Below are 27,914 nucleotides of genomic sequence, written 5' to 3'. Positions count from 1 at the left end.
CAATGGCATGCATAATTTAGGTTTGGAATGTGATCAAAGAGAATGAACAAGCTAAGTTAGCTTGTACAAGTATTTTTATTATAATTCTAAAATCGAAATATGTAAATTTCAATTAAAGATCATATATAATAAATTAAGCTGATCATATCCAATTACTTGTATGACAATGCTATATTGCTTCTACCTTTTGAGGATGCAAATCAAGATCAATTTTCTATGTACAACTGATTAGTACAACTAGTAATGTTATTTCTTTGTCTATGTGCTTGTACTTTATGAGCACATCAGCACATGGCTTAAATAATACTCGTAGCATAAGTTGTACATTGTAAGGTACAACTAACCAGTTATATGATGAAAATCATCTAGATCAAGAAGGACTCCGTGTATAAATTTAAAATTTAGCAACTAATCAAAACTACAATTTGACAAAAATACTCATAATATAATGAATTGAAGACTACTTCTTATACCAAATTAACATAAATTAACCTGATAATGAGTACGTACTCTAGCTATTACAGATTTATTCTAGACTCAATTAACCAGCAAATTATTAATTATATATGCTGATATTTCCCTAATATCACTTATATAAATATATATACACATATATACTAGCTAGTATCGATCTAAGATCATACCATACATAATACTAGTGGTAACAAAATTCACTACCAAAGTACAATATTCTCTTAATAAATATAGATCGCATAGTACAAATTATTAATAATATTCCCTTAATCAGATTTATGCATGTTCTCTCTTTGCCTTTGGCCTTTGAGGGATGCATCTCTCTAACAATCAGCACACTCTTTAAACTGAGGCCTTGGTGTGTGGCGATTGTTTGCTCCTGAACCTGGGTAGTCTTCGAGCTCGAAATCGGCTAGCTTTCGTCGTTCCATGAATGTTTTCTTTGGCATTGCCTCTACACCACCATTCTGTATGATTTGGAAGAGTAACATCTTTAAACACACTAGATTTTCAATTTGTTATAACATATGTCAAGTTAAGTTTCTTGTTTTTAATTCAAACTAAGAACTTGTTCATTATTATTGTCGGGTTTTCATTTTGAAATAATATAAGGTGTATCATGACTTTAAAGTTAGTCAAGTTTATTTTTAAAAAAAATACAACGGTAATGAACAAGCCCTAAACAAACCAGTGAAAAAACGAACTAAGCTCTAACCACAATATATTGTAAATTTAGATTATCAATGAAAATAGTGTAATTTAATTTGGATCTTGGAAATTGGACGGTCCAACTAATTATGCCTAGTTTAATATAATGATACAAATAAGAAAGGAAACTAACCAGATGAGAGTTCATTGAAGCTTGGATACTTGCATAACTTTCATGCATTAGACTCTTTGTTCCTACAAAATTACATGAATAATAATTAATGGTTTATCATTAACAATAAACAACTAACAACCTTGAAAAACACAAAGATAAGCAACATAATTAGTCATTATAAGTATCGCGAATAAATGAATAAATCTTACTTGTAATAGGGACAGCATTCGAGCTACCAATGATGCTAGACAATCCTAGAACAACAATCACAAGCAAGCAAAGAAGAGATTTAGGCAATGCCATATTGTAAGAGCAAGCTAAGCAAGTAGTTTAGTTGTTGGGTTTGGTCATTTTTTAAGGCAAAGTGGTGCAATTTATATACATTCTTCAAATGGGATAAAAGGAAGGTGTAGTGTGTATGTGTAATGTGAGGTTGGGGTAAGCAATCAATATCAAAAAAAGTCAAATAAAAAGATTGTCTTAAAAAATATCACAAACATTAATTAATTAATTATACTATTTATTATTTTTCATGAGTTATGTCATATTGTTATATATAATCTTATGCCAAATCTAGCTTTTTGGGGCATTGTCTATATCATATGTTAACCACTAAAAAGGTCAAAGATGGGTGTTAAATCAATAACAAAAAAAAAAAAATATTATAAATTAGATTATTAAATGGTCTTATTTTTTTATTTTAAAAAAAATAATAAAAAATAAAAAAAAATATAAAAAAAAAAAAAAAAAAAAAAAGACAATGATGATCATGGGTGAAGATGGTGATGGAGCAGGCAAGATGTAAAAAGGTATAAAAGTGGAGGGTGACAAGAGCATGATGATGATGATGGATGTTAGCAAAGCAAGCAATTAAGTTGTCCACACCCTTCATCACCAGCCCCGTTTCTGAGATTTTGGTGGCCTATGGGCAAACTTATGATTTGGGGCCCTAATTAAAAAGTGATGTTAAAAATTCTAAATTTCAAGGGTATGCAAAAACCAAAAAAAAAATGAATATTTTTAAGTTACAAGACTTACAACAAAAATAATGCTGAGTAACTTATTTCTGAAAATTTTCACATAATTTTTTTTTTTTTGGGAAAAAAATATTCATTTCTTTTCCAACTTAATCAGCGTCCACCATACATAGCACTATATATACATCAAAAGACATAACTTAAATTAAGATAAAATTATTTAAAAAAAAACTTAATCAAGATGAAATTCAAAACATTCTACATGCTTAAATACTAGCAACACCCTCCAAAATTCTTGGCAAAAAGATAGCTTATAAAAAATCATAGTATAACAAATTTGTGAAATTATACATTAAAAACATAAAAAAAATCACAAAAAATTGAACCTTTAAGATTAAGAGGTCATCATGAATAACTTAAAGCATTTCAATGGAAATCATCTCTGCTAACGATCTACGGCATCTACTCAATCCCTTTTCATCATTCTTGTCAACATTCTTCATCTCTTTAAGCCTTAGTCACCAATGTTTGTACTCCTATAGAGAACCACCGTTGTTCTCTTTCCCTCTTCGATAAATTTAATTTTTCCGAGAATTAAACCTAGCCAAATTTTAAAGGTATTAATTAGGAGAGTAACTGTTTTGGGAAAGGAAAATCTTTTTTCTATAATTTCATTAGAGTGACTGCGTGAATACAGGGAGGAATATTAAACATTAATTAAGGGCTTTGATTTTTTTTTTTTTTAAATAAACCAAACTCTCTACAAATTTTGGGCTTTCCAATCTGGGGCCCCGGGCGGCTGCCCCGGCTGCCCTGCCCCAGATACGGGGCTGTTCATCACCTCTATCTATGGCACGCTTAATTAATTTGGATCATCACATATTTATTTGTGGATATTAGGTTTAATTAATCATGATCATATCAGGGATTAGCGGTATTCCATAAAGTATAAACTGCGACTCTTCTTGTCCCAATCTTTAAAATCTATGTACCCAGTCAAAATAAAAATAAAAAACCCTCCTTCGATCTTTTTAATTCCTTGCATTTTGACTATTAAGATCAGCTTGGATTTTATTAGATTCGGCTTGACATGTATATATCAGCTAAATATTTTTTTTACAATTTTACTCATATTATACAAATATTTAATGTATATGTATGTGGTAAAAAATGTGCATTACCGTAAAATTTAAAGTACTCTGTATAAAGAATGAAAATAAATGGAGTAATAAATGATAAAATAATAACAATAAATTATTTAAGATTATAGTATTATGATGTAAACTTGTAAATGAGATTTAATACTAGAGCACAAAGGTATTTTTTTTTTTTTTCAAATAGTTAAGGGCTAATACGTAGGCAAATGGATTTGTTGCTTAGGGAAATGAAGGTTAGATATCATCATATAGTTATAGAAAAGAGCTAATAAGAGAAGTTGTGTTATGCATGTAATTGATTGTGATAATCTTATAAATCATCACCGGGTGAAACACAACACACAAGTCCATGCCAAATAAAAGTCCAAACCATTTAAGCTAAGTTCAATATATACTATTTCATCTAAAATTAATTGGTGATAAGTGTAATCGTGTAATACTATATTAACTTATTATGTTAGTCATTCTCTTTCTCCTTCTTCTTATTCTTCTCCTTTTTTCATGTAGGATAACTAGTCCGAACTCAGCTCACATATAAATTTTTTATCTAACATATAGATAATGTAAATAAATATTGGATTCAAACCATTCTTAAAGTTCCCTTTCACTATTATTTTTAAATATGGATAAAATCTATGTCAAAGCATGCTTAATCTATGACATGTCACCATGTAAACAAATTTCTAAGTGGTGAAGCCTTTTAAACAATAACCCTTTCCATATAGTCCTTAAGGGTTTGTTCAATTGAGTATATTTTTGCTTATTTCATATGGTCCGAACGTATCTGGCTTTATCAACATGATATGATTGCCTGATTTGACCAAAGTTTAACCCTTTTTTTTTTTTTTTTTTTTTTATGGGAGACCAAAGTTTCACCTTATGGATACTATAATCATATAACTAATATATAAAGCTAAACTTTTAGTCAGGTCACGAGATTGCGACACTTGGCGTTCCAACTTTTCACCAAGTGTCGCGCCACGTTTGATAGGATTTAAATAGACTTTATAAGATAAAAAAGCTAATTAAGAATTTTATTTGAATATAATTTTAGGATAAAATTGTTAGTTTAGAGTTTTATTATCGATAAAATATATAAATTGAATTATAATTTTATTCAAAAATTTATTAGATTATAATTCTCAAAATTATCATATAAATTTATTTTTTGTATCATGATATTTTTTTGGAGCAAAGGAAGTAGTTTAAAGCAAAGGAAGTAGTCTAATATATACTAATCGGTTATTATTATATACTTCACAATCTAATAGAATGGAGACCTGTCAATTAGGGTTGGGTCATGAGTCATCTTGAATTGGGTCGCTTCAGGTTATGAGTCAAGAAATGTTCAACCCTTGCCCAAAGTTTTTGGTTCGGGTCAATCCAACGTGCTTTGAACATTTAGTTTATTTTTTTGCTAATTTTATATATATATATATATATATATATATATATATTTTAATGTATTAAATCGAACATTTTCACCAATGTTATTATTAGTCATTACATACCTACTAGATAGCAAATCGTGAGAAAAGCATAGATTTTAAATTTATCTTAAAAATTTAATAAACAACCCGGGCATCGCACGGGGCACAAAACTAGTTTATAAAGAAAAATATATCAAATTGGGTTTTGTTAGAAATTTTTAATGTAGTTCGCCACATGATATGACTACCTTCATATAAGGCCCAACTCCTTCTAAGGCCCAAAAAATAACGGACCCAAAATTCCAATCCTGTTTTAACAAAATTCTAATCCCGTATTTTATCCATGTAATTTCTTAAGTTCTTTAATCACGAAATTTAAGATATTAAGCGATATAAAATCCACACATGAAAGAATAAAGAATGTCTAAACTATTTTTTATTTGATCTGATCTGAATTAAGTAAAATTAAGTTGAACCTTCCTTTTAACGAAGTTACGATCATTGATGCATATCAAGTATTCTTAAACCAGCTCTTTTCTATCAACATGTTGTACAGTATTCTTCAATGAGGTGTATCGAATTGTTGCATCTGTAAAGGTGATTCATGTTTGATAGATTCATCTCATTATAATCAAAGGATTAACTAATTGTTCGACCCCGTCTAATTATTTGCCCAAAACCAATTTGTATTTGTTGGGTTTTATTTAATTTATCTCAATAATTCAATGAGTAGTTTATTACAATAAAATACAACCGTTAATTATGTTTTGCTAATATGCATCTACAAATATTTATTGTCAAAATAATGCAATGACAAAGGTGTACAATCAAGATAGAAAAAAGACATTAAAGATCAAAGGGAATTCTAAAAACATGAAGAAAAAAAATTAGAGAAATGGTAAAAGATAGATGAGTTTGTTAAGCATTAAGGTATAAGTTGGGCCGATTCCAGCAGAGACATGCTGGATTTTGGATTATGGGCCAGATAATATCAAATGAGAAAGATCAGTCTTACATTTTTATATCTGTTTGACTGAACACATAACCTCGGATGTCCATTAATAATACATGACCTTAACTAGGTTTTTGGCCCATATTATGTCCAAACTGAATCTTAAAATGCGATTGTGATAAACTCATAAAACTAATCTATATGTGCTTAAGTTCTTATCATAAGATAAGATAAAACTAATCAAGCTTACATTTTATCTTAGAGCATGTTCACATTTACTGAAATGAGCTGAAATGAATTGAACTGAACTGAACTGATTGGAGTTGAACTGAACTGAAATGAATATTTTATGAGAGAGAGAAATTAAGCGTTGAACTAAACTGAACTGATTGGAGCTGAAATGAACTGAACTGATTGGAGCTAAACTGAACTAAAATCAAGTAAATGTGAACAGACCCTTAATGAATGTAATTAAATCAAACATTTAAAAAGGGTTAATGCAACCTTAAAAAAAAATATAATTACTGATAATTTAGTGTAGGACATGTGAAAGTAATTAATTGAAAGGGGGGGGGGGGGAGAGCTTAATAAATTGGCATAGTAGACGAAGTAATAAAAATGAAAAGACATATGGTTAGGGAAAAAATAGAAATATAAAAATATAAATTACAGTGTGGTTAATAAAAATATGGTAATGTGAAAAGTAGGAGGGACAAGTCATAGCATAATAACAAAAGTTCTTTTTTTTATACTTTGTATCATTTTACTACTGATATATAGATACAAATATAAATATGGATAATTAGGCCACATTATAAGAATTCAAAGAAAGTATAAGCCAAATAATACAATTTTTTTTTTTTTTTTGACAACATACAATTTTTTTTTAGTAGTCTTTAGTAAGAAGCTAAAGGAAATTACACAATTTTCTTTCCACAACTATGTTTTTTTTTTTTTCATTCGTTGATCATAGTACTTTGAATGAAAGGGAATTACTATGAAATGACATTTTCTAACTAGTAAACACTTCACAAATAATAAAGAGCCACATAAGATTAAATTTTTTTACATATACAAGATACCGAGGTAGAGTTGAATTCTAACCACACATTTTGAATTCAAAGTCTTAGAATTGGTGGTAATGTGAAAACAAGAGGTGGATTTTTAGGGAAAAGTTGGAGTGCATTTGGGTGAGTCGACCCCCACTTTTATCCTATATTAACATAAAAATTCTAGTATGGTCACTCTCACTATGACCATGACTATAGTTAATTATGATTGGCTAATTTTTGCTTTTTTAAAAAATCTTGGTCAAACCTTATTTTTAGAATTTACCATTTTTAATTCTTTTTCATTTTTCCAAAAAATAATTATTGATTTCCAAAAATCCTTTTTGTGATTTTCGAAATTATTTACTTAAAATCAGTTATTAATTAAATCCAAAAATAAGATTAAATTAAATAAATCAAAATAAAAAATTGTTCTTCGTAGTTCTTCATTGTTCTTCAAAGTTCTTCAAGTTTCTTCATCAATGGATGAAATTAACAACAAATTCATGATCTATGTCTTTTAAATTAACTCACGCTTCGGGCGGAAAATGAATACATGCCCCGATCTACACACCATGTACGATTTTTTATTTTTTTGTTTTTTTTTAAAATTGGAGTTCATACGCATTCGAATATGTGTGGGTTGTTTCTTAATCCTAGAACAATACATTTAAATTGAATAATTTCAATCAAGGGATGCGAAATTGGCGATTACATGTAGTTGAAAATCTTAAATATTCACTTTTTCGATAATCTGGGTTCGTGAAACAAATCATGGAAGCAAACGTAAAATATCTTCTTCGAAACCTTTTTTGATCCAAAAAAACGAAGATGAAATTTTAAATTTTAATTTGTTTTTGTATTAGGTTTTCACCAATATGCTAATAGGACATTACCTATAACAAGTAGGTATATAGTTTATTCGTCCACGACCATAAAGAGTGTTATAATAATATTGAATGCTATGATTATGAGTTTTAATGTGTGATTATATTTATGTTATCATCAAATAAATTTCATTAGATTATCAATAAAAATTAAATTAAACTATTAATAATTGTTTTGAATTACATTATTTAAGACTTTAACATTTTTTATTATCAATAGAAAGTTATGACCATACACATTATAGGTCATTACATTATGAAACGATATATGCCAAAGTTATGTCACAAAGTTTTTATTTAGAAATGTGATCCAACTAGTTAAATATCAATATATAAGGATAGTATCAATATATGGAATACAATTAATGATGATAAATAATTAACTATAATAACTCAATTTATTGAAGGCATGATATTTAAAATTGACATATTGTAAGATTTGTAACATAAGTTTTGTCTAGAAACTTTTATCAAATTTTGAAAGACATTTAGATTTCAATTGTTATGATAACCATATATATAATTGTTGAATATCTTTTTATTTGGAAAACAATATTATAGTATTATTTTTTGAATTCGCAAAAATCACGACTCTAGTTGATATTTAAGTAGTTGAATTACATTTCTATATAAATAGTTCATGACATAAGCTTGGCTTATATCGTTTCATAATGTAATGACCTATAATGTGCACGGTCATAACCTTTTGTTGATAATTAATATGTTAAAGTCTTCAATGTAATTCAAATCAATTATTAATAGTTAAATTAAATTTGCATTGATAATCTAATGAATTTCTTTGATGATAACATAAATATAATCATAAATTAAATGTCATAATCATAGCATTTAATATGATTATAATACTCTTTATGGTCGCAAACGAATAAACAGTAAATCTGTTTGTTATAAGTAATGTTCTATTAGCATATTGGTGAAAACCTAATACAAAAAAAAAGTTTTAAAATTTCATCTTCATTTTTTCGATTTAACAGGATTTTGAAGAAAATATGTTACATTTTCTTCTTGAATTTTCCTGGCGAACCCACATTAACGAAAAACTTAAAATTTTTAATTTCGATTACATAAGATCTCAACTTTTGCATCCTTTAATTGAGATTGTCCAATAAAAATCTATTATTCTAGGATTAAAAACAAACCCAAATTCGCTCTGCTAGAACCTCGATTTCAGAAAATTTAAAATTTTGCATAGGTTGTGTAGATCGGGTCATATTTTTAATCTTTGTTGATGTGCGATTGTGTTTGCGAGACAAAGATCATGAATTGGTGATTAATTTCATTCATGGATGAAGAACTTTGAAGAATGTTGAAAAATAACGAAGAACAATGAAGAAAATTTTTTTTTTTGATTTTTGATTATTTTAATTAAATCTTATTTCAGATTTTATAATAAAACTGATTTTAATAAAATAATTACAAGTTTTTCAAAAAAAAAAAATTACAAAAATGTTTTTTTTTTTCTTTTTGAAAAATCAAAAATTATTTTCTAGAAAAAAAAAATGATTTAAAAAATAATAAAATAAAAAAGAAGTTTGACCAACCATTTTAAAAAAAAGGAAAAATCAACCAATAGGATTCAAGAATAATAATGGTCATAATAAAAGTGACCATAGTAGAAACATCCATATTAACAAAGTTGTGTTTATAACCTCTCATTTCTAACGTGGACTGAGCAAGTATTGTTAAATATTACAGTTTTCCTTTGGTGATGACGTTGACTTACGTTTACTCCGTCAAACAACGTCTGTAAAGGCTTCAAAGAGTAGACCCATTTTCTTCGTTTGACAATGGAGGGACGAAGCCATAAAGAGATGAAGATTCGGAACTAACCTTTGAAAATGGAGGAACGAAGCCAAAGAAGACCCATCACTTTCCTTCAAAAGCATTTGCCTCATTAACTTCCACCATCACGCCCATTAGCCCAACCCGCCCTCATACTCAAACAACAAGATGGTAGTCTCTAACACTACCATTAATCAGCCAAATTAAACGAAAACCCTAAGAAAAATGGAGAAATTAAATATGGTTAACCCCAAAAAGTAAGTGTTTCACTTTATCATTTTCTCCGATAAAATAGAGCTTTTACTTTTTCTTCATTGAAGATGAGCTTTTCATTCTCCATTGAATGACAGCCACAAGAGTTAACTCCGTCTCCAAGTTATTCTACCGTTTACAAGCTTCATTGTTGAAGTTACAGTGATACCCCTAGCTTATAACCAAAATTGACGAATACCTTTATTAAAAAGTTTTGTTAACATAGGATATCAACTTAAGGTGAAATTCTAACATCCGTTGATTTTTTAAACAACGGCTAATACTTATAGAATCCTTTTGACGATCCGAACAAGTTTAATACATGATTATATGTATATCCACATTTTTTTTATCCGCCCAACATTCCTTTCGTGAATAAAAAGTTTTTACACAAACGATCAAAGTTACCATCAAACAATTTTCTAAATAGCCTTATTCAAACAAAAAATTAACAAGAATCATATCGCTCCCCAAAACCATACCAAATAAGCTAACAAAACACTTTATTGTCTTATTGATCATACTTTTGTAAGAGGCATAGACAGCCGCAAGTATATAGCAAGATTTCCCAATCTCAATCCACTGAATAAAATTTTCATAAATGAGATCTAACAAGTATGAAAAAAATACTTGGCTCACATAAATTCCAAGTTTAAAATAACCCTGTTCATGGGATTTTGACCTAAAGCAAATAATATGTCAATGTCAACTTTACCTTTTATACACCCAACTAAACAAGCTTATAAAATGGGCCTCTAATAATACACGCGGCCTTCTCTTATAATCATAATGTTAATCTATGATATTATGTCTTATAATATAATCTTTTTCATTAAATTAATCATAGTATTAAATTAAAAGTGGTATCTTTTACTGTGCTGATGTGGAAATCACTTTTGAACTTTGGAGTTACTATTTTCATTTTAATAATATCTTGATAATACTTGATTTATAACCCCATTATTTGTATTTTATTATTAAAATATTGATGATTTTGCCACGTCATGCGCCCTTTTTAACACCGAAAGAGATAAAGATTATGGCGACACTTTGTCAATATATTGTAAACAATTTATTGATTAATTTATATTTTTAGTGTATTTTTTTTCAAAAGGGACACGTGTGCCAATGAAAAGTCATGTACACTGGCAGTGACTTGTTCTTTGTTAGATTTTAAACACTTGGCTTTGGTGTGGACACGTGGAAGCTGATGGTGAAATATACCCCAATATCCAAGATAATTTAATTAGACCCCGAGGTCGTCCTTTATGTTCTTTAAAAAAATGAAAATGCTTTACATGCCCTGTTTATTAGTAAACTTATTGGGGGTATATTAGCTTATTTAACTAACTAATACAAGCTAATACAAGTGTTTAGTAGTAAGCTTATTGAAAGAGCTTATTCCACTAAATAAGCTTTATAAGCTTTTTTTGAAAAAGCCCTTTTAAGAACTTTTTCAATAAGCTTATTCATTAATTATTGTGAAATGACACTTATAACCTCATTTAATTAAAAATCCTATCTAAACTACCTACCCCACAATTAGCTTATTGGTCATTTCACATACTCAATCACCTTTAAGCTATCAACTATTTACCAAACACTTTTATATAATCAGTTAATACAATAAGTTAGTCAAATCAGTTAATAAAATCAGCTAGTCAAAATCAGCTAACTTAATCAGCTTCAGCTTTCAGCTTTCAGTTTTCTCCCAAACAGGGCCATAGTCCCTTAGAGCAACATATAAGCATTAAATTTATACTTGAAAATCGTAAAATGTTAAAAAATCATAAAAAAATATAAACACTAATCACACTGATTTATGCATGTTTTTGTCATGAATTCCTAACTGTATTCAATTTTCAATAGTGTATTTAATGTTTATATATAGCCCTTAGGGTTACATATAGCATTACCCTTAAAAAAATTATACTCAATCTCAAATTAATTAAAAATTCCTTCAGTTTCATAATAATCGATGTAATTATTCAGTAAGATGTATTTGTCAATTATAGCTAAATATAAATATTGAAAATTAAAATTATAAAAATACTTTTGGCATTTATTAATCCATCAACATGTTATCTCTCCTCATTTTTCTTTCTTTCTAGGTACTTATTCTTCTTTTTGACCTTTATTAACCTCTTTTTTCTTCTTCTCTCACTTGTTATTTAACACACTTAATTTAGTTTGATACTTCTAATCACATGATTTAAGAAATCTAAAAAAAAAAAATTAATTTATGTGAAAAATGATAATGAGACTCTAATAAAAAAATAAAGAAAGTACATCTTTTTCACTTGTAGTTCCAAATAAAGCTATACGCAGTAGTTTAAATTTGATGAACTTTTGATAGTGAAAAAGTGAATGATGTAATTAAAAAGGATAGAAGAGCAATTTCTTTTTGAAAGGAAAAGGAAAAAAGGGCCTTTTTTTTACTATTGGGTAGTTGGGCCCTATAAAATTAGGTTAGATGCTTAGGTGGCAATCTGGAAAATTTAGTAAAAGTCCCATTTTTTTTATTTTTTTTAAGGATTAAGGGTCTGTTCTCATATAATTATTTTTAGGGCTTGTTTGGTTAACATTGGAATTAAATTTCCATAGGAAATTACATTTCATGGAAAGTTATTTCCCTCATGAAATTCCTAGGAATTTCTTAAATTTGTTTGGTTGGTAATGTGGGAATTTAGAAATCCCATGAATTTTGATTGACCTAGGGGGGCTAGGTAATTTACTTTCCTTGTTTTGTAGGAAGTTGAAATTCCCATGAATTTTCACTTCCCCCATTTTTGCATTTTTGGTGTCAACCAAACAACTCCTCAATTTCTCAAATCCCATGAATTTCCATTTCCCTTATTTTATGTTGTCAATCAAACAACTCTTTAGTTCAGTTCAATTCAGCTCTAATAAGTTGAGTTTAGCTCCTAATTTTCTTCTCTTATAATTTATTCAGTTCAACTGAGTTCAGTCAATGAGAACAGACCCTAATACTCTTTAGTTTTTAAATTTATTAAAGTTATTTTATTAAACTTTTAATATTATTTAAACCTACATTATAGTATGAGTATCATTTTATTAACTATAATATTGGCGAGTTTGGGTAATTATGATTTTATTAAGGCCTGATCTTGATTTTTCTAGTCTAGCTAGTCTGATTTAATGTTAAGACTCTTTCCAATGTGTACTTTTCAAATAGATACTCATTTTATAATTTTCATTAATATGTAATTAAAGGTATTTAGTACTATAATATATAAATCAAAGATAATTAAATTGGTCTTGATATTACACACAATAGTTTAAGATAAGAATTTGTAAATAAAAAAAAATTAAAAAAAAAAAAGTTGAAATGAACATGCGTATAAGATAGTTCGTAAAGTTGGCTCTAGTTGGTTCGTGGAGGCGGATGCACGATCCACATGGTGCATCCACCAAAATACAAAAAGACGGAATGAACATTCAGATATATACTAATGAACATGGTCATATAAAAGAACATATTAGTCATTTATAATGTACATGGACATATACATAAAAGAACATAGTGTTCATTTGTAATGTACATCAGTTTTTTATGCAACAATTTTGTACATATATTTTTTTTAAAAGAAATTTTGTATAATAAAATAGATAAATAGTACTATAATTAATTTTTTTACCATACATTAATTACAAATCATTTCAATTTTTTTTTACCAAAAGTTCACTTTCTCTCTCCAAACAAAACTTCAAACCCATTTAAATTCCTCAAACCTCAAACAAAATTTCAAGAAATTCGAAATTTTGAGCCCAAAATTGTTCAAGATGACAAATAAAAACGAAAGGTAAGACCAAATTCGACATTTATACGTGTTTATTTGACATTCATACTTGTTTATTTTGAGTTTGAGTGTTTGTTTTTTATAAATTTGATTGAAAATTGTAATATTTGATTTTATTGAAAATTAATTGCGATTTTGATATAATTTTGTTGTTGCAATGAGAAATAAAATGAAATTCTTGAAGAAGATCAACCGATTAATATATTTTCAAAGAAGAAAGCAAGCAAATAGACAAATTTAGAAAAAGTTGTAGATCCAAATAATACAATGTACATTAAAATACAGTAAAATGTTCTTTTTTCATATACTTATATGATGCAAATAATACAATGTACATAAAACATGTAACCAACAATATAACATATATGTTCATTAGAATATAATACAATGTACATTATAATACAGTAAAATGTACATTTTCATATACATACATGATCATTTATACCAAATGTACATTTACTATATGAATAATGTTCTTTAATATTATCATGTTCTTTACTAATATTACAAATGTTCTTTAGATTTACAAAAAAAACATATAAAACTGGATGTTCTTTATAAAATAGTTATATGTTCTTTACAAAACAACTATATGTTCTTTACTGAATAACTAAATGTTCATTCCGCCTTTTTTTAAAGAACACTGGATGCACCAAGCATGGTGCATCCGCCTCCACAAAAAAAATTTTACTTTCGCTCTATTGGAAAGGATTGTTATGAATCTTATGATTGGGCGATAGGCTAATTGGCTAAGTTATCCAATGATATACTCCGTATTTCGTATATAGGAGGCCTTGTCTATTGGCACATACTTGAATTTATCCTAGTAAAGTGACAATTATCCTTTGTTTTTTCAAGTACAGATTAAAATACTAAGTAAATATATAATTGGCATTTTTCAAACAATAATTAAACCATTGTCATTTATGAGAAGGACATTTATTGTTGTATCTATTTTGTCTATTACGAATTTACAACCATTGAATTTAAAAGGAAAATCGAGTGGGTGAACTTCATATACTTTCTCCGTTTTTATTTTATTGCACCATTAGAACTTTTACAGTATCCACTTAATCTTCTTTGACTATCATTTGTGATTTATCCATTCGGAAAATATAGTCATGTGGGATCTAGTTAGATTCGTCTCGAAATCTTCTTTTCAAATATCACTTGTTTATAATTTTTACAAAAGTATAATTGAAGATATTAATAGCTAAAAAAATGCTTTGGCAAGCGTGAAATTCCTCATAGTGCAATAAAAAAATAACGGAGGAAGTATTATTAATCCTATTCACTTAAGAGGCGTTTGGTTAGAACAATGGAAACAAAGTGAAAAGGAGATAAATAAATAAAAAGGGAAACCAATCATATAAGTATTACCTTTTCATTTGTTAGGTTGAACTATAGAAAGAAATTCATTTGTGTTTAACCATATAACCAAACATTTAATAATGGTAATGATTTAACCATATTCGTTTCCATCCTTAAAAATATACTAACCAAACACACTCTTAGGGCCTGTTTTCTTACGTTGAAATTCAGTTCAGTTCAGTTCAGCTTAATTCAGTTCAGTTCAGTTCAGCTCAGCTCAGTTCAGTTCAGCTCCTAATTTCCTTCTCTTATAAAATATTCATTTCAGTTCAGTTCAATTCAGCTCAGTTCAGTTCAGTTCAGCTCATCTCAGTTCAGTTCAGCTGAGTTCAGTCAATGAGAACATACCCTTAGATTGTTTGAAAAATAAGTCCTTTTCTTATGTCTTGCATTATCGTTGATTGTTTTCCACGTACTCATATATTCCTTTTTTTTTTTAGTTTTAATTGAAATGACGAGAGATAATTTTATTTTATTTTTTAAAAAGTAAAAATTGATGTGATATAAAAGTAGTAGGACCTAAATCAATTGTGTGAGTAAAGTTGTAGTCTCCCTGACCATATATAGTATAGATCAATCCTTTTAGGGACACCCTTATCCCTACTTTATAAAAAGTAGAATCTTGCTCTTATGAATACTGTTGTGACAATTATAATCCCAAAAATGTGTATTTACGCATTTGCCCCCATTTAATATTACAAGATTTTTTTAATACTATATATCTTCTCTCTGTTATTACGTACTTTTTCATCTTTCCATTCAATCGGTTGAATTATTGGTTTCAAGTTTCAACCACAAAGTCACTGACTATCTTCAAAGTATTTTTCAGTTTTAATTTCAATTGTTTTATAAGGTTTTGATTGATTTTAGATTTTAAGGTATTATCCTTTTTACGTTTTAGGGTCTGGGTATTCATCTATTTTTCCTAAATTTGATTGGATTTTGAAAGAAAAAAATATAGTAGATAATTAAAGTGAATGGAGAACCAAAAACACTATAAGCGAGGAAAATATACCAACTTCCGAGCACTACCCCATGGAATCCCCTCATGTCTTTTTCTATTCTTTCAATTTGATCATTTCAATTTGATCCCCTTAAGCGCTACCACAAATCCGATCAAAAGGTACTTTAATTCTATACGATTTTTTAGGATTTTTATTTATGATCTTTAGATTGTACTTTGGTTTTGATTTTGGGGATTGTAGAATTTTACAAAGGTGGCTTTTAACATTGCTATTAGATTCGTTGTTATGAGATGCAAAGGACATCTAAATTTTGATTATAATTTTGGGATTAAGAGCGTAAAATGAGAGTCCACAACTTTAAAAGATGCAATTTTTCAATGTACATGTTTTTTAAAGGGAGTAGAATGCCTTTGTGCTTAGGCTCTGGATGTATATTCTATATTTGAAGGAAAGGAGGTGTGAGTAGTTCTCTTATCAATCATAACCTACCTTAAAGGTTTATTGTTACTTGTTAGAATAGAAGATACCACTTTTCTTGTGAGAATCTGATATGATGCATTCTAATAATGCTATATGCTCTGCATCTAATGAGTATCAACTTAATGATTTACTATATTTCTTTGTATTGTTGAGTTGAATTAAGCTGAGCTCAAGCTTGCCTGCATTGGATAACTCAGCTCTTCTTACATTGGGTTTAATTACAGAGTATTAAAAAATTAAAAATAAAGCCCCTGGACCAATATACAAAGAGAGGAAAAAAAAAAGCTACTCCGTATTTTATTATTTTGGATTTTTACATTGGGTTCAAGCTACCAAACTTTATATTAGATGATCATATTAGACTTTACACCAATACTAAGTATAAATGTACGTTGCATTGGACTTGAGAAAAATCCAAACTCAAAACTAAATTTAACACCTAAGAGTCCTAACTACTCATAGGGTACCCAAGAACAAATTGATGCAAAATTTCATTATTCCTCTGTTTGTTTCTCTTTGTTTTTCAGCTTGTAATATATATCAAAATTTTATTCTAGAGAACCATCTAGACTCTATAAGAAAAGCATGTAAATGCTTTTTTTTACTTTTTAAAATACATAAGAAAAGGTTAAGGATATATGATTTTGAACTTAATAGTCGATTATTACTCTTTCTAAAGGTTCATCGTATTAATTCTTACCAGTTTCAAGGTATTTAAAAATTGCATAACACATTTTACGTGCAAAATGCTTACTAATCATAACTATGCACAAGCTAAAATCTTAAGTATAAAGACAAGTCTTGATAACTTCTCCGCATTGGCTAGCCATATCGCGCGCATCGCGCGCGTTGGCCACCCTAGTATATAAAAATGAAGCAAACGAATTGAAACGGATTGAGGGAGTATATTATATATGGAGTACGAGTATCAAACTATTATGTGAAGAATTGAACTACGTATTGAAGACACAATTTGTGTAAGTGTTGAGCTATATATGAAAATATAAAAGCGCGCCCCTGATAATTATGTCGTTGTGCCTGGCTGTTAGGGATCTCAACCACACGAATAGTGGAAAGCCCCCTTCTACTATGCCATTTGATTGATTTGATTCAAGTTCCGTGCTGCTCGTTACTCTCCGATAACAAACTCAGTTTCTTTATGTCATATACTCCCTATGCTGTCCTCATTTTATTGCTCTATTTGACTTTTTACGGTTTTCAAAATGTGTCTTAAAAGATATATAACTTTATTTTTATATGCGCAAAAATTATAAAACTTGATATATATTAGAGGTGGGAAACGTGATGTGTTGGGCCGCCATGGGCCGTGCCTGGTGGTGGCTCGTGCCGTGCCGTGCCCGCGTCTTGCGTGCTATGCTAGGCACTGGGCACTACTAGAAAACAGGCAAATAGCGACGGAATGGTTCCGACGGACACTAAAATCCGTCGGAAATTTCCGACGGATTTTTCCGTCGGAATATATTTTTTTAAAAAAAAACATTTTTTTTAAACCCTAAAGCTTCCTCCGCCTCCTTTTATTCATTCTCATTCTCTCTCCTCTTCTCCTTCTCTCTCCTTCTCTCAGTCGCTCCTCTCTTCTTCTCCTTCAATCAGCCCCTCTTCTCCTTCTCTCTCCTCTTCTCCTTCTCCTTCTCTCTCTTTATTTATGCTCCTCTTCTCTTTCTTCATCTCTCTCTTTCCTCTTCTTTCCCCCTTTTCGACAATCACCAACAACACCACCACAATCACTAACAACACCACCACAATCGCCCTTTCTCTCTCTTCTCGTGATGAGTAAAGCAAATTAAAGGTTTTGAGGCCAAATTCGTCCATTTAAAGCCTAGATCTAGACTTTAAATGGCCGAATTTGACCTTGTTAAACCGTTTCCATGGTGAAATTCGAAGCATATTTCAATTTAAGGTATGTTTTATATTTTAAATTTTCGATTTTGTTTCCGTTTTTTTTTATTGTCATTAGTTTTTGGATTTCGATGGTGGTGGTGGGTGTGGCTTATGTGCATGCGTGTGGTGGTTGGAAATGGTTTTTTGGATTTCGTTGGGGCTGTTTTGGTGCCGCGGTGGGTGGTTTAGGTGGGCGGTGGTGGGTGGTTTAGGTGGACTGTGGTGGGTGGGTCGGGTTTAGGTAGACCATGGTTGGTGGGTTTAGATCTAGGTTTAGGTGGGGCGTTGTTCGGGTTTAGATCTGGGTTTGGTGGGTTGGTGGTGTGTGGTGGGTGGAGCTGGCCGGGTTAGGTTTGTGGGGGGGTGGTTTGGGCTTAGGTGGGTTTAGCCGTTTAGGTGTGTTTAGGGTTTAGGGTGGGTGTGTGGTGGCCGCTGGGTTAGGTGTGTGGTGGGTGAAATGCGATTGGAGGTGGTGATACGCCGTGCCGGTGGTGGCGCGACGTATTTTTTTTAAATTTCAGAAAAGCAATTTCCGACGGAAATTCCGTCGGAAATTTTCGACCGAAATTCCGTCGGAAATTTTCGACTGAAATTCCGTCGGAAATTTTCGACGGAATTGAATCCGTCGGAATTTTCCGACAGATTGTTGCAGTACCTGAAATTATTTTTCCGACGGAATTTTCGTCGGAAAAGTTCATTTTTCCTACAACTTCTTTTCCGACAACCTCTTCCGACGGAATTCCGTCGGAAACCCTATTTCCGACGGATTTCAGGGTGTTTCCGACGGAATTTTTCCGTCGGAATTTAGCCTATTTCTAGTAGTGGGGCCGCCCATAGTATTTTTCATTTTTAATTTTTTTTTGAACAACATTTAAAATGGATATATTATTTAAATAATTTTATTAATTATGTTTATGTTTATTAATTGTTTTTTTTTTTATTATTCATGTAGAGTTATAGTTCTTTATTATTATTTATGTTATTTTATGGTTGTGTCGGGCCGTGTCTGGCGAGCCAAACTACCGTGCCGCCCGCGGGTTCGTGTTGTGCTCGTGCCAGATTCTTTAAATCGTGTTCACGGAACGACCTACTCCTCGGTCACCGTGTCGTGCTGTGCCGTTGTCGGGCTCGTGCTGGGCCAATCTTGTGGGCGGCACGGCCCATGCCCACCTCTAATATAAATTAATAAAATATAGCACTGTCAAATTTCAAGCCGTAACCGTTTAATTTCCCAAAACCAACCGACCTGAATGAGAACCGAATCGATTAAAAATTAAAAACCTACCCAAACATATTTTCGTAAAACCGAAATCGAACCGATCCAAATAATGTTAAACTGTATAAGAATCGAAGCAGTTCTAAACCGAACTGAAATAAAACCGAACAGAAAAAGAACCAAACTATTTCTAACCTTAAATTGTTTTATTCAACTCGAAACCGTTTGAATCGGGAGAAAAACTATTTACACCGAACCACTAACAAACCACAAGCCGTTTGCACCAAACTGTCTATAAACCGAACCACTTATAAACCAAACTGTTTATGAACCGAACCATTTACAAACCGCTTACTTTATAAGGGAAGATTAATTAAAATTATTATGTTAAATTGTATTTTAAATGAAATCTAATTATGCACATATGTTACTATGGAGTACATTATTGTTTCCCCCTAATTTTTTTATGTAGTTATGGACTAAACAAAAATAATCTTTGTCTTCTCATTAAACAACATCATCAAAGTGCTTCATATTGAGCTCGGAATTATGTTGGACCAAAGCTTGCCCGATCAAATTCTTATGATGTATTATTGTAATTCTCAAACTTCTTAGAATAGATGATTGCATCATTTGATCTTTTAAAAACACATTAAAGTCAATACAAAAACTATAATAAGGAATATTATTAATCAATTTATCAATTGAAAAAGAAACTTGAAAAATTCTAGCTAGAAACCAGCAGACCCAAATGTGAACCGAAACGATTAAAAATCGATCTTTTAAAATCGAAACCCGACTCGAACTGTCTTTTAGAAAATCTGAAACGAACCGATCCGAATATTATTAAACCGTACGTATGAGAACCGAATCCCTTAACGAACCTAAATGAAAAATCGAACCGAAAAAATATCGAACCGTTTCTAACCTGAAACCGTATGAACTGGGATAAAAACCGTCCACACCGAGCCGTTAACAAACCGCAACCCGTCTGCAGCGAATCGTTTACTACCCGAACCGAATTAAAACTGGTCAAGAATAAACTAAAACCGAACTAATAATAATGTGAACTGAACCGAAACCGATCCATAAGGCACTTGAACCGATTTCAAACCGGCCCGTTTTCAAACCGAAGCTGAATTGCCAAACAATTTTGACAGTTTTAATAAAATATATAATGAAATTATTAGATGAATCTAATAACCCCCGCATGATTATATTATCTGCTATTGATTAATGAGAATTTATAGTTAAAGTTTTTGAAATCTAACCCTTTTATTTACGATGGAACAAAAAAATGGAGATGAGGAAGTACATGTTTGTGGTATTTTTGAACTATAGATGCATTTAGTTTGTTTCTCTAGAGTTTGCATGTATAAATTCTTTTTATAACTTTAATTGACAATCGTATATCATAAATATGACATACATTTTTTAAAAAAATTATAAATCATCACAAGATCGAATTTCTTCCACCAGTTTTTTTTTTTTTTATTTTCAACCAATAATATTTCTCTAAAAATATGTTCATAGCTAGTTGCCTTCTTGCACATTTCTATATTGCTCCTTTTGAGCAAAATCATGTTTTTAAAGAGCTTATGAAGTTTGAGAGAATGTAAGAAAGATATAAATAAATATCAATAAAAGAGTAATTATAAATGTATATTTTATTATAAATGTATATTTTATGTTAAGGTTTAGTGCCATCATATATCATACTCCAATTCCATCCATCCATTTGTAAAAGTTACTCTCATTTGTCTTCTTAATTATCTTAAGGGCCTGTTTTCATTGACTAAACTAAACTGAACTGAACTCGGCTCCTTCCTTGACTTCCGAAGTGGACTGAACTGAACTGAACTTGGCTCCTTCCTTGACTTCCGAAGTGGAACGATCGAAAAAGGTCGCGCCTATCAATAAGGGTCGTATGCTGACTCTTCTTTAATTTCCGGTTGGACTTCTACTTCTCAATCTGTAGTCGAGTCGTAAGCGGAAAAGGCCAAGATTAAGATGCCTATTTTGCTGCTGATGAAATTGTTAGAACTGAACTGAACTGAACTGAAATGAATATTTTATAAGAGAAGGAAATTAGGAGCTGAACTGAACTGAATTTCAACGTATGAGAACAGACCCTAAATCATTTTTAATGCATGTTTTAACAGTGTTATCTTGTAAATATTTCCTTAATTCTCACGAGTTAACTCCGATAAACTTTTCATTTATGATAATTTTGAAAAAGAAAACAAATGAATATTAGAGAAAAATAAAAACGAAGTATAAAGTACGGTTAGAGAAAATGGATTAAAAGATTTATATGTATGTAGCCGCCGTGAAGATCGCTGAACATATAAGCTAATGAATACAGTCCCATAAAAAAATGCAATCCCATAGTTTTCACCCTGTTTGCTAACATGCTACTCAAGACTAAACAATGTTAGGTGAGATATATATCCATTACTAACATAAAAAATAGCTCTTATTTCCTGAAAAAGAGATAACTTATGATTTATTTATTCATATCGATCAATTTAAATAAATATCTAAACAATTTAGAGACAATTCAGACAAAGAACACACAGAAAGAAAGCATGTAGTACATAATATTTAATATTACTAATTTTGGGTATCTTTTTGTCATGTGCTCTTGTTATAAACTCATACTATCTAGGGGTGAGCAAAAAATCAAGGTACCCGGAATCGGAATCGGAACTTGTTAGGAACCGCAGGTTTCGGAACCAGAACCTGTACAAGAGGTTTCGGTTCCGGGTAGCAAACTGGAGAACCTGTTGTAATAGGTTCCGGTTCTCAATTTTTTGGAACCGGAACCTGTAGGGTACCCTGTACCTGATAAAAGTATCACTTAATTTCAAATTATACACTAATTCTTACTCAATTTTTAAATAATAAATATCAAAATTACAATTATAAAAATATATATATTAAATTTGTTAGACAACTACTATTAGTTTGTCTTATTTGCAAGTTGCAAACATTATAAATTAGTGAACAACCAGTTTTTTATTAAAAATTCCGCGAAAAAGTTAGTGAGTATATTATAATACAGGGTACTCTGAATCGGAATCGAAACCTACAGATTCCGGTTCCGGTTCCCAATTTCCAGGAACCTGTTCAACAGGTTCCGGTTCTGGTTCTCATTTTGAGGAACCTGTTGCAACAGGTTCCGATTCCTGGAATTTTTACAGGGTACCACCCCTAATACTATCTGGAGTATTATTAGTGTAACATATATTATTAAAAATACTTTATATTATAACTATTTCCCAACTTATGTATACGTACTATGTTGTTAACCATGGTTTTGCTTCACATATAAGACTGACCTTCCAACCAATCCAAAAAGCAAAAACATAAAATCTTACAAAAATAAAAATAAATATAAATAATCCATGTGAAAAATAATTATGAAAATAAGAGAAAGAAAAAGAATCAAATTGAAACCAAAAAGGTCAATTTCATCTTGATGGGGCCAATTAGATGGTGCCACGTCTACTTCAAGGGCCATATATTTAATGCTACGATAAAAGATTTTTTTTATATAAAAATAAATACAGAGTATATAATTAATATTATAAATATTAAAAATACTTTATGTTATAAATAAATAAAAAAGTAAGTGGGGGACTAGGAAAAATATATGTGGCTGAGAAATACTAAAGATGCTGACATGGCATCCAATTTGATTTTAAACGGATCAAAAACCCAAAACCTGAGAATGCCAAGTTTGCACCACCATATTTCTTTTCTATTTCTTCTCTTTCTCTCTCTAAGAATAAAAATACCCTCTTCTCTGAAACGACAATCATTTACTCACTAAACGACCTCCTTCCTTCCTTCTAAACCGCGATTTTGTAGGAGAGAGAATAAGGCCGTGTTTGGTTAGGTGGAAAATTATATAAAAAAAAATTAAATAAAAATGATGGATCCAGCGATTAAATTGTTTGGGAAAACTATACCTGTTATTGGAGATGATGAATCACCTCGTTATGATTCTAATGAGAGTTCTAATTCTGACCTTCATGATGTTGATGATAAGGTATATATATATTTTTTAATTTATATTTTTTTGGTTTCAATTTGTTTTTTTAATTGTATGTTTGATTGATTATGATTATTAGTTAATTTGTTCCGAAAAGATGGGGTCGGCTACATGAACGAACCAAGATTTTTGTGGTCGGGTTTTTGATTATGGATAAAAAATAATGAAGGGGTTAATTTTTGTTATAAAATTTTTAATAATGGATCTGGGGTTGTTTTTTTGTTTTGATTTTTACCCATTTTTTGGATTTGGGATTTGTTTAGTGGGTAGATTTTACTTGCTTCTTTAGTAGTTGGTACTAGCTTTACTCATCAATTAGTCAATCAATGAATTTTAATTTTGATTTTTGAGGTTTATTTCACTAAATATTGAGTAATATAAGAATTATTAAAGAAAATTTAATTTAATTTACAAGAGTTTTTTTTTTTATAATTATTAGTTCCTCAATTATTATTGAGAAATAATATTGGTCTATCTATTAGTAATAAAAAAAATGGAAAGTGCAATAATTTAATAAATACTTTTTTTTTTTTGACCAAATTTAATAAATACCTTAGTATTATTTGAACACTCAATTATTATTTTTTTTCCTTTGAAGAAACTATGAACAGGGAAAAATAAATTGGAATTTTATTCAATTTAATTTATTTTATTTTGATGAATTATTATGTTTTTTTTGGGTAAGTGGAGGATCTTTGATCTGTAACGAAGATGGAATTTATGCTTGAATTTCCAGAAGGTTCATTAATGTGATAAAGTTAGCTTTTAAAAATCTATTGTTTGGTTGAATCTTTTGACATTTCAAATTTTCATTAATTATTTCTCTTTTTTCTCTTTTCAAATTACATATCTTCTCTTCGTCAAAAAAAAAAAAATTACATATCTTCTCACCTACTTAGGTTTCCCATTAATTTATATCATCTCAATTATGGAGTGTATAATCATTAATTGTTCTTCCCCATTTTTTTTTTCCTTTTAATTTTTTTTTTTTTTTTTTTTTACTAGTCATAGAAATTCACAAGTCCACTTTGAATAGTAGCAAAAAGAACAATACTTGTATGATTTGGATCATCAATAATTAAGGGAGTAGCTTGTATGAACATCTTCATTTTTGCTATTAACAACATCTTTTTCATATATGGAATTACGGAGTTAGTGAAGTATTGTACGAGACGGTCTCATGAGAACTTGTTGTAAGTCAGGGTTGACTTTTTTACTTTTTTGTTTATCGAGGGGTAACTTTTAATGTCACCCAATAAGGTAGTCTAAGATGGCAATTGATCCTCAACATGTGATTCACTGATTTGTAATCAAATCTCTTAATAAATGTTTTTTCATTATTTTTGTAGGGGTGGGGAGTGTGTTTACTCTAAATACAGTAGTTGGTATTTTGTACGAGTACTATAACAATGATTGACAGGAAGAGCTTTCTGAATTTCAGGAATCCACAGAAGATGCAATGGAGATCGAACAGTCTGACGATCCTGCACCACCACCTGAGGAAGACTCCACAAATCCACCAATAATGTCAGATACTAATGACAATGAGAAAGCACCAGATTCTGAGAAGGAATCTGAAGAGATGGATGAGAAGGAGTCAGATGATCAGAAGAGTTCGCAGCAGAAAACATTGAAGAAGCCGGATAAGATACTCCCATGTCCTAGGTGCAATAGCATGGACACGAAGTTCTGCTACTACAATAACTATAATGTCAACCAACCTCGACACTTTTGTAAGAGCTGTCAGAGGTACTGGACTGCTGGTGGTACTATGAGGAATGTTCCTGTAGGAGCAGGAAGACGAAAGAACAAGAGCTCTGCATCCCGATATTGCCACATCACGGTTTCTGAGGCTCTTCAAGCAGCTCGTCTTGATGTTCCAAATGGAGTTCATCACCCAGGCTTGAAAACCAATGGAACGGTCTTGACCTTTGGACCAGACAATCCCCTGTGTGAATCAATGCTTAACATTGCAGATAAGAAAGTCTTGAATGGCACCACTGCCACTCCTAGGAATGGGTTCCATAACATGGACCAGGTTGTTTGTAGGAGCAAGGAAAACGGGGATGATCGATCTAGTGGATCAACAGTCACCACAACGAGTTCAATGGATGAGAAGGCAACGGCAGGCCAACAAGGGCAAATCAAGCCAAACTTAAACGGTTTCACCAATCAAATGCCCTGCTATCAATGGCCTTACATGTGGAATCCGGCAGTTCCTGTACCACCATTTTGCCCTTCAGCTTTCCCTATGTCATTTTACCCCCCTCCTCCTTATTGGAATGGTGCAATGCCTTGGAACTTTCCTTGGGTGTCTCCATGTCCCCCTGGCCAAAAAAGCCCGGGATCCAACCCTAATTCCCCAACTCTAGGGAAGCATTCAAGGGATGGAGAAATGCTTAACCAAAGTGAGAATGAAAAGAGCATAGGAACGCCCACTGTTTTAGTACCAAAGACATTGAGAATTGATGATCCGGATGAGGCTGCCAAGAGTTCTATATGGAGTACTCTTGGGATTAAGAAGGGTGACTCTGTAAGTAAAGGAGGAGGTTTCTTCAATACCTTACAGTCAAAGAAGAAAGACGATGATTTACACAATATAGACGCTCCACCTGCATTACAGGCTAACCCTGCAGCTTTATGTCGGTCAATGAACTTCCAAGAGAGTGCTTGAAGGTGAAACCAAAACTTAACAAAGGATGAGTTTTCGGAAACTTCACCTACATGTATGGCTCAGAATATTAGTTGATGAGCCTATTATAGATTATTAGTGGTCGTTAACCAGGGAAGTGGAAGCAGGCAACAAGTTTCTGTTTAGGGTAGGGTTGGAGCAGAAGCAGCAACCAGAAGCATGTCATCATCTTGTAGAATTATGCAGAGTTTTTTTTTTCTTCTTTTTCTCAAATTTTTCTTGTTTGTGATCTTGTACATAAACCTCTTTTTGAAGTGTTTTGAGGTATAAATAGAGTGGGTGTGACAGATACATTTAGCTATACTTAGCTTCTTGTTGTAATATATTCTATCCAATAATGAAAATTGCCTTTGTTTCACTCCCTTTTTAGATGTTTCTGAAGTACCATTTCTTCAGACTCTGCATGTTTAAGCAATTTAAGTTAGTGCCAAAATTGTTGAATCCTTTTTTTAGGAAAACAGAAAATCAGAAAATATCTATGCAATGTACAACAGTACAAGTGTTAGGTTGAAATTTTGATGAATTTCAGAGCTTTTTTGCCTAGATATAATTAATTGTTATCCAGAGAAAGATAATGTTACCAGAAAAGAATATATTTTTTTTTTTTTTTCTAGTGAATATCTAAAGAGATTTTAAGCAGCCAATAATGACTAGCAGGAAGTACTAGAGGGGTATGAGTGACAGTTGTGGAAAGATGTTGAACAGTCTGTTGATAGCTGCCAAATCAAATAGGATGATAACTGTTTAAGACCTTTTTGCTGTGTTTTGTTAGCTATCTGACAACAAGATAATTGATGGTCCATGCTTGCAGTCTTATATCCATCTCCTGGAGAAAAGTTTGAGTTTGGGTAATTTTGCTTAAAAATTAGCTAAAAGGCTAACTGTTCGGTATCTAATGATTATTATGATCACGGAGTATTTCATCGATTTGATAGTTAATTAGGTAACTGATAATATGTTAGCCTTTTCAAGTTTTCTTTTAATTTAAATTTGTTCTACTACTTATTTACATTTGGATAAGCTTAAAATTTAGATAACAATGGTATACTCCCATTTTCTAGGAAAATAGTGAAGAAAATGAAAGAAACAAAAAGAAACTCAAAAGAAAAGACAATCATTAAAAAAAACCTTCTAACATTAATACGTGTATTGTAATCATGTTTACACTCGAATTAATTAAACTACAAAATAGGAATGCTAACTAAGAAAAACCTTGTGAGCAAATCTAGTCCATGAATTGATAGATAGCGTATACAATCCGGAGATACTCCAATAGTTGAGATCGGAGTATCATCCTTTAACTCGACTAAAATAATAAAATAATATGATATGTCATATTCCCATCCCTTGTGTCTTCATTGAAGCCAAAAGATTAAGATTATTATTCATTCAACCAAGAAAATGATGAATATTCCTAATCAAGGAGTAGAAAAACTGTGAGGCAAAAATATGATATGCCAAATCATAGTGGTAAACTAAGGGGGGTATGTGACCCAGATTTCTCATCAACTAAAAAACAGTCAGATATTTTTTCAAAGTATAAGCAAATGTAAGCCACAACTTGTATTAAAAATATTAGTGTAAATGGGTCCCAAGCATATAACTT

General features: G+C 30.8%; 1 protein-coding gene and 1 long non-coding RNA gene across 3 annotated transcripts; one reads left to right on the top strand and one right to left on the bottom strand.

The window, feature by feature from the left end:
* Nucleotides 1–446: 446 nt before the first annotated feature.
* On the bottom strand, nucleotides 447–1,687 carry LOC145588810 (uncharacterized). Its single transcript, XR_014101621.1, has 3 exons — nucleotides 1,507–1,687; nucleotides 1,316–1,377; nucleotides 447–941 (listed from the first exon to the last, which is right to left on the bottom strand). It is a non-coding gene; the product is annotated as an uncharacterized LOC145588810 (long non-coding RNA).
* A 21,606-nt stretch (nucleotides 1,688–23,293) lies between these two features.
* On the top strand, nucleotides 23,294–26,666 carry LOC145601682 (cyclic dof factor 3-like). 2 transcript variants are annotated; one of them, XM_081657741.1, is made up of 2 exons: nucleotides 23,294–23,613; nucleotides 25,058–26,666. In XM_081657741.1, exons 1-2 carry the CDS (start codon nucleotides 23,494–23,496, stop codon nucleotides 26,288–26,290), a joined length of 1,353 nt encoding a protein of 450 aa, XP_081513867.1. In that variant the 5' UTR covers nucleotides 23,294–23,493; the 3' UTR covers nucleotides 26,291–26,666. The 2 variants fall into 2 exon arrangements, with proteins under 2 accessions (XP_081513867.1, XP_081513874.1); XM_081657748.1 differs by having other exon boundaries at nucleotides 24,966–26,666.
* The last annotated feature ends 1,248 nt before the right edge of the window (nucleotides 26,667–27,914 follow it).

Source organism: Chenopodium album, chromosome 2 (genome assembly GCF_948465745.1).
Source record: "Chenopodium album chromosome 2, dcCheAlbu1.1, whole genome shotgun sequence".
Lineage (NCBI taxonomy): Eukaryota > Viridiplantae > Streptophyta > Magnoliopsida > Caryophyllales > Amaranthaceae > Chenopodium > Chenopodium album.
This window is presented reverse-complemented; position numbering and strand designations above follow the sequence as displayed.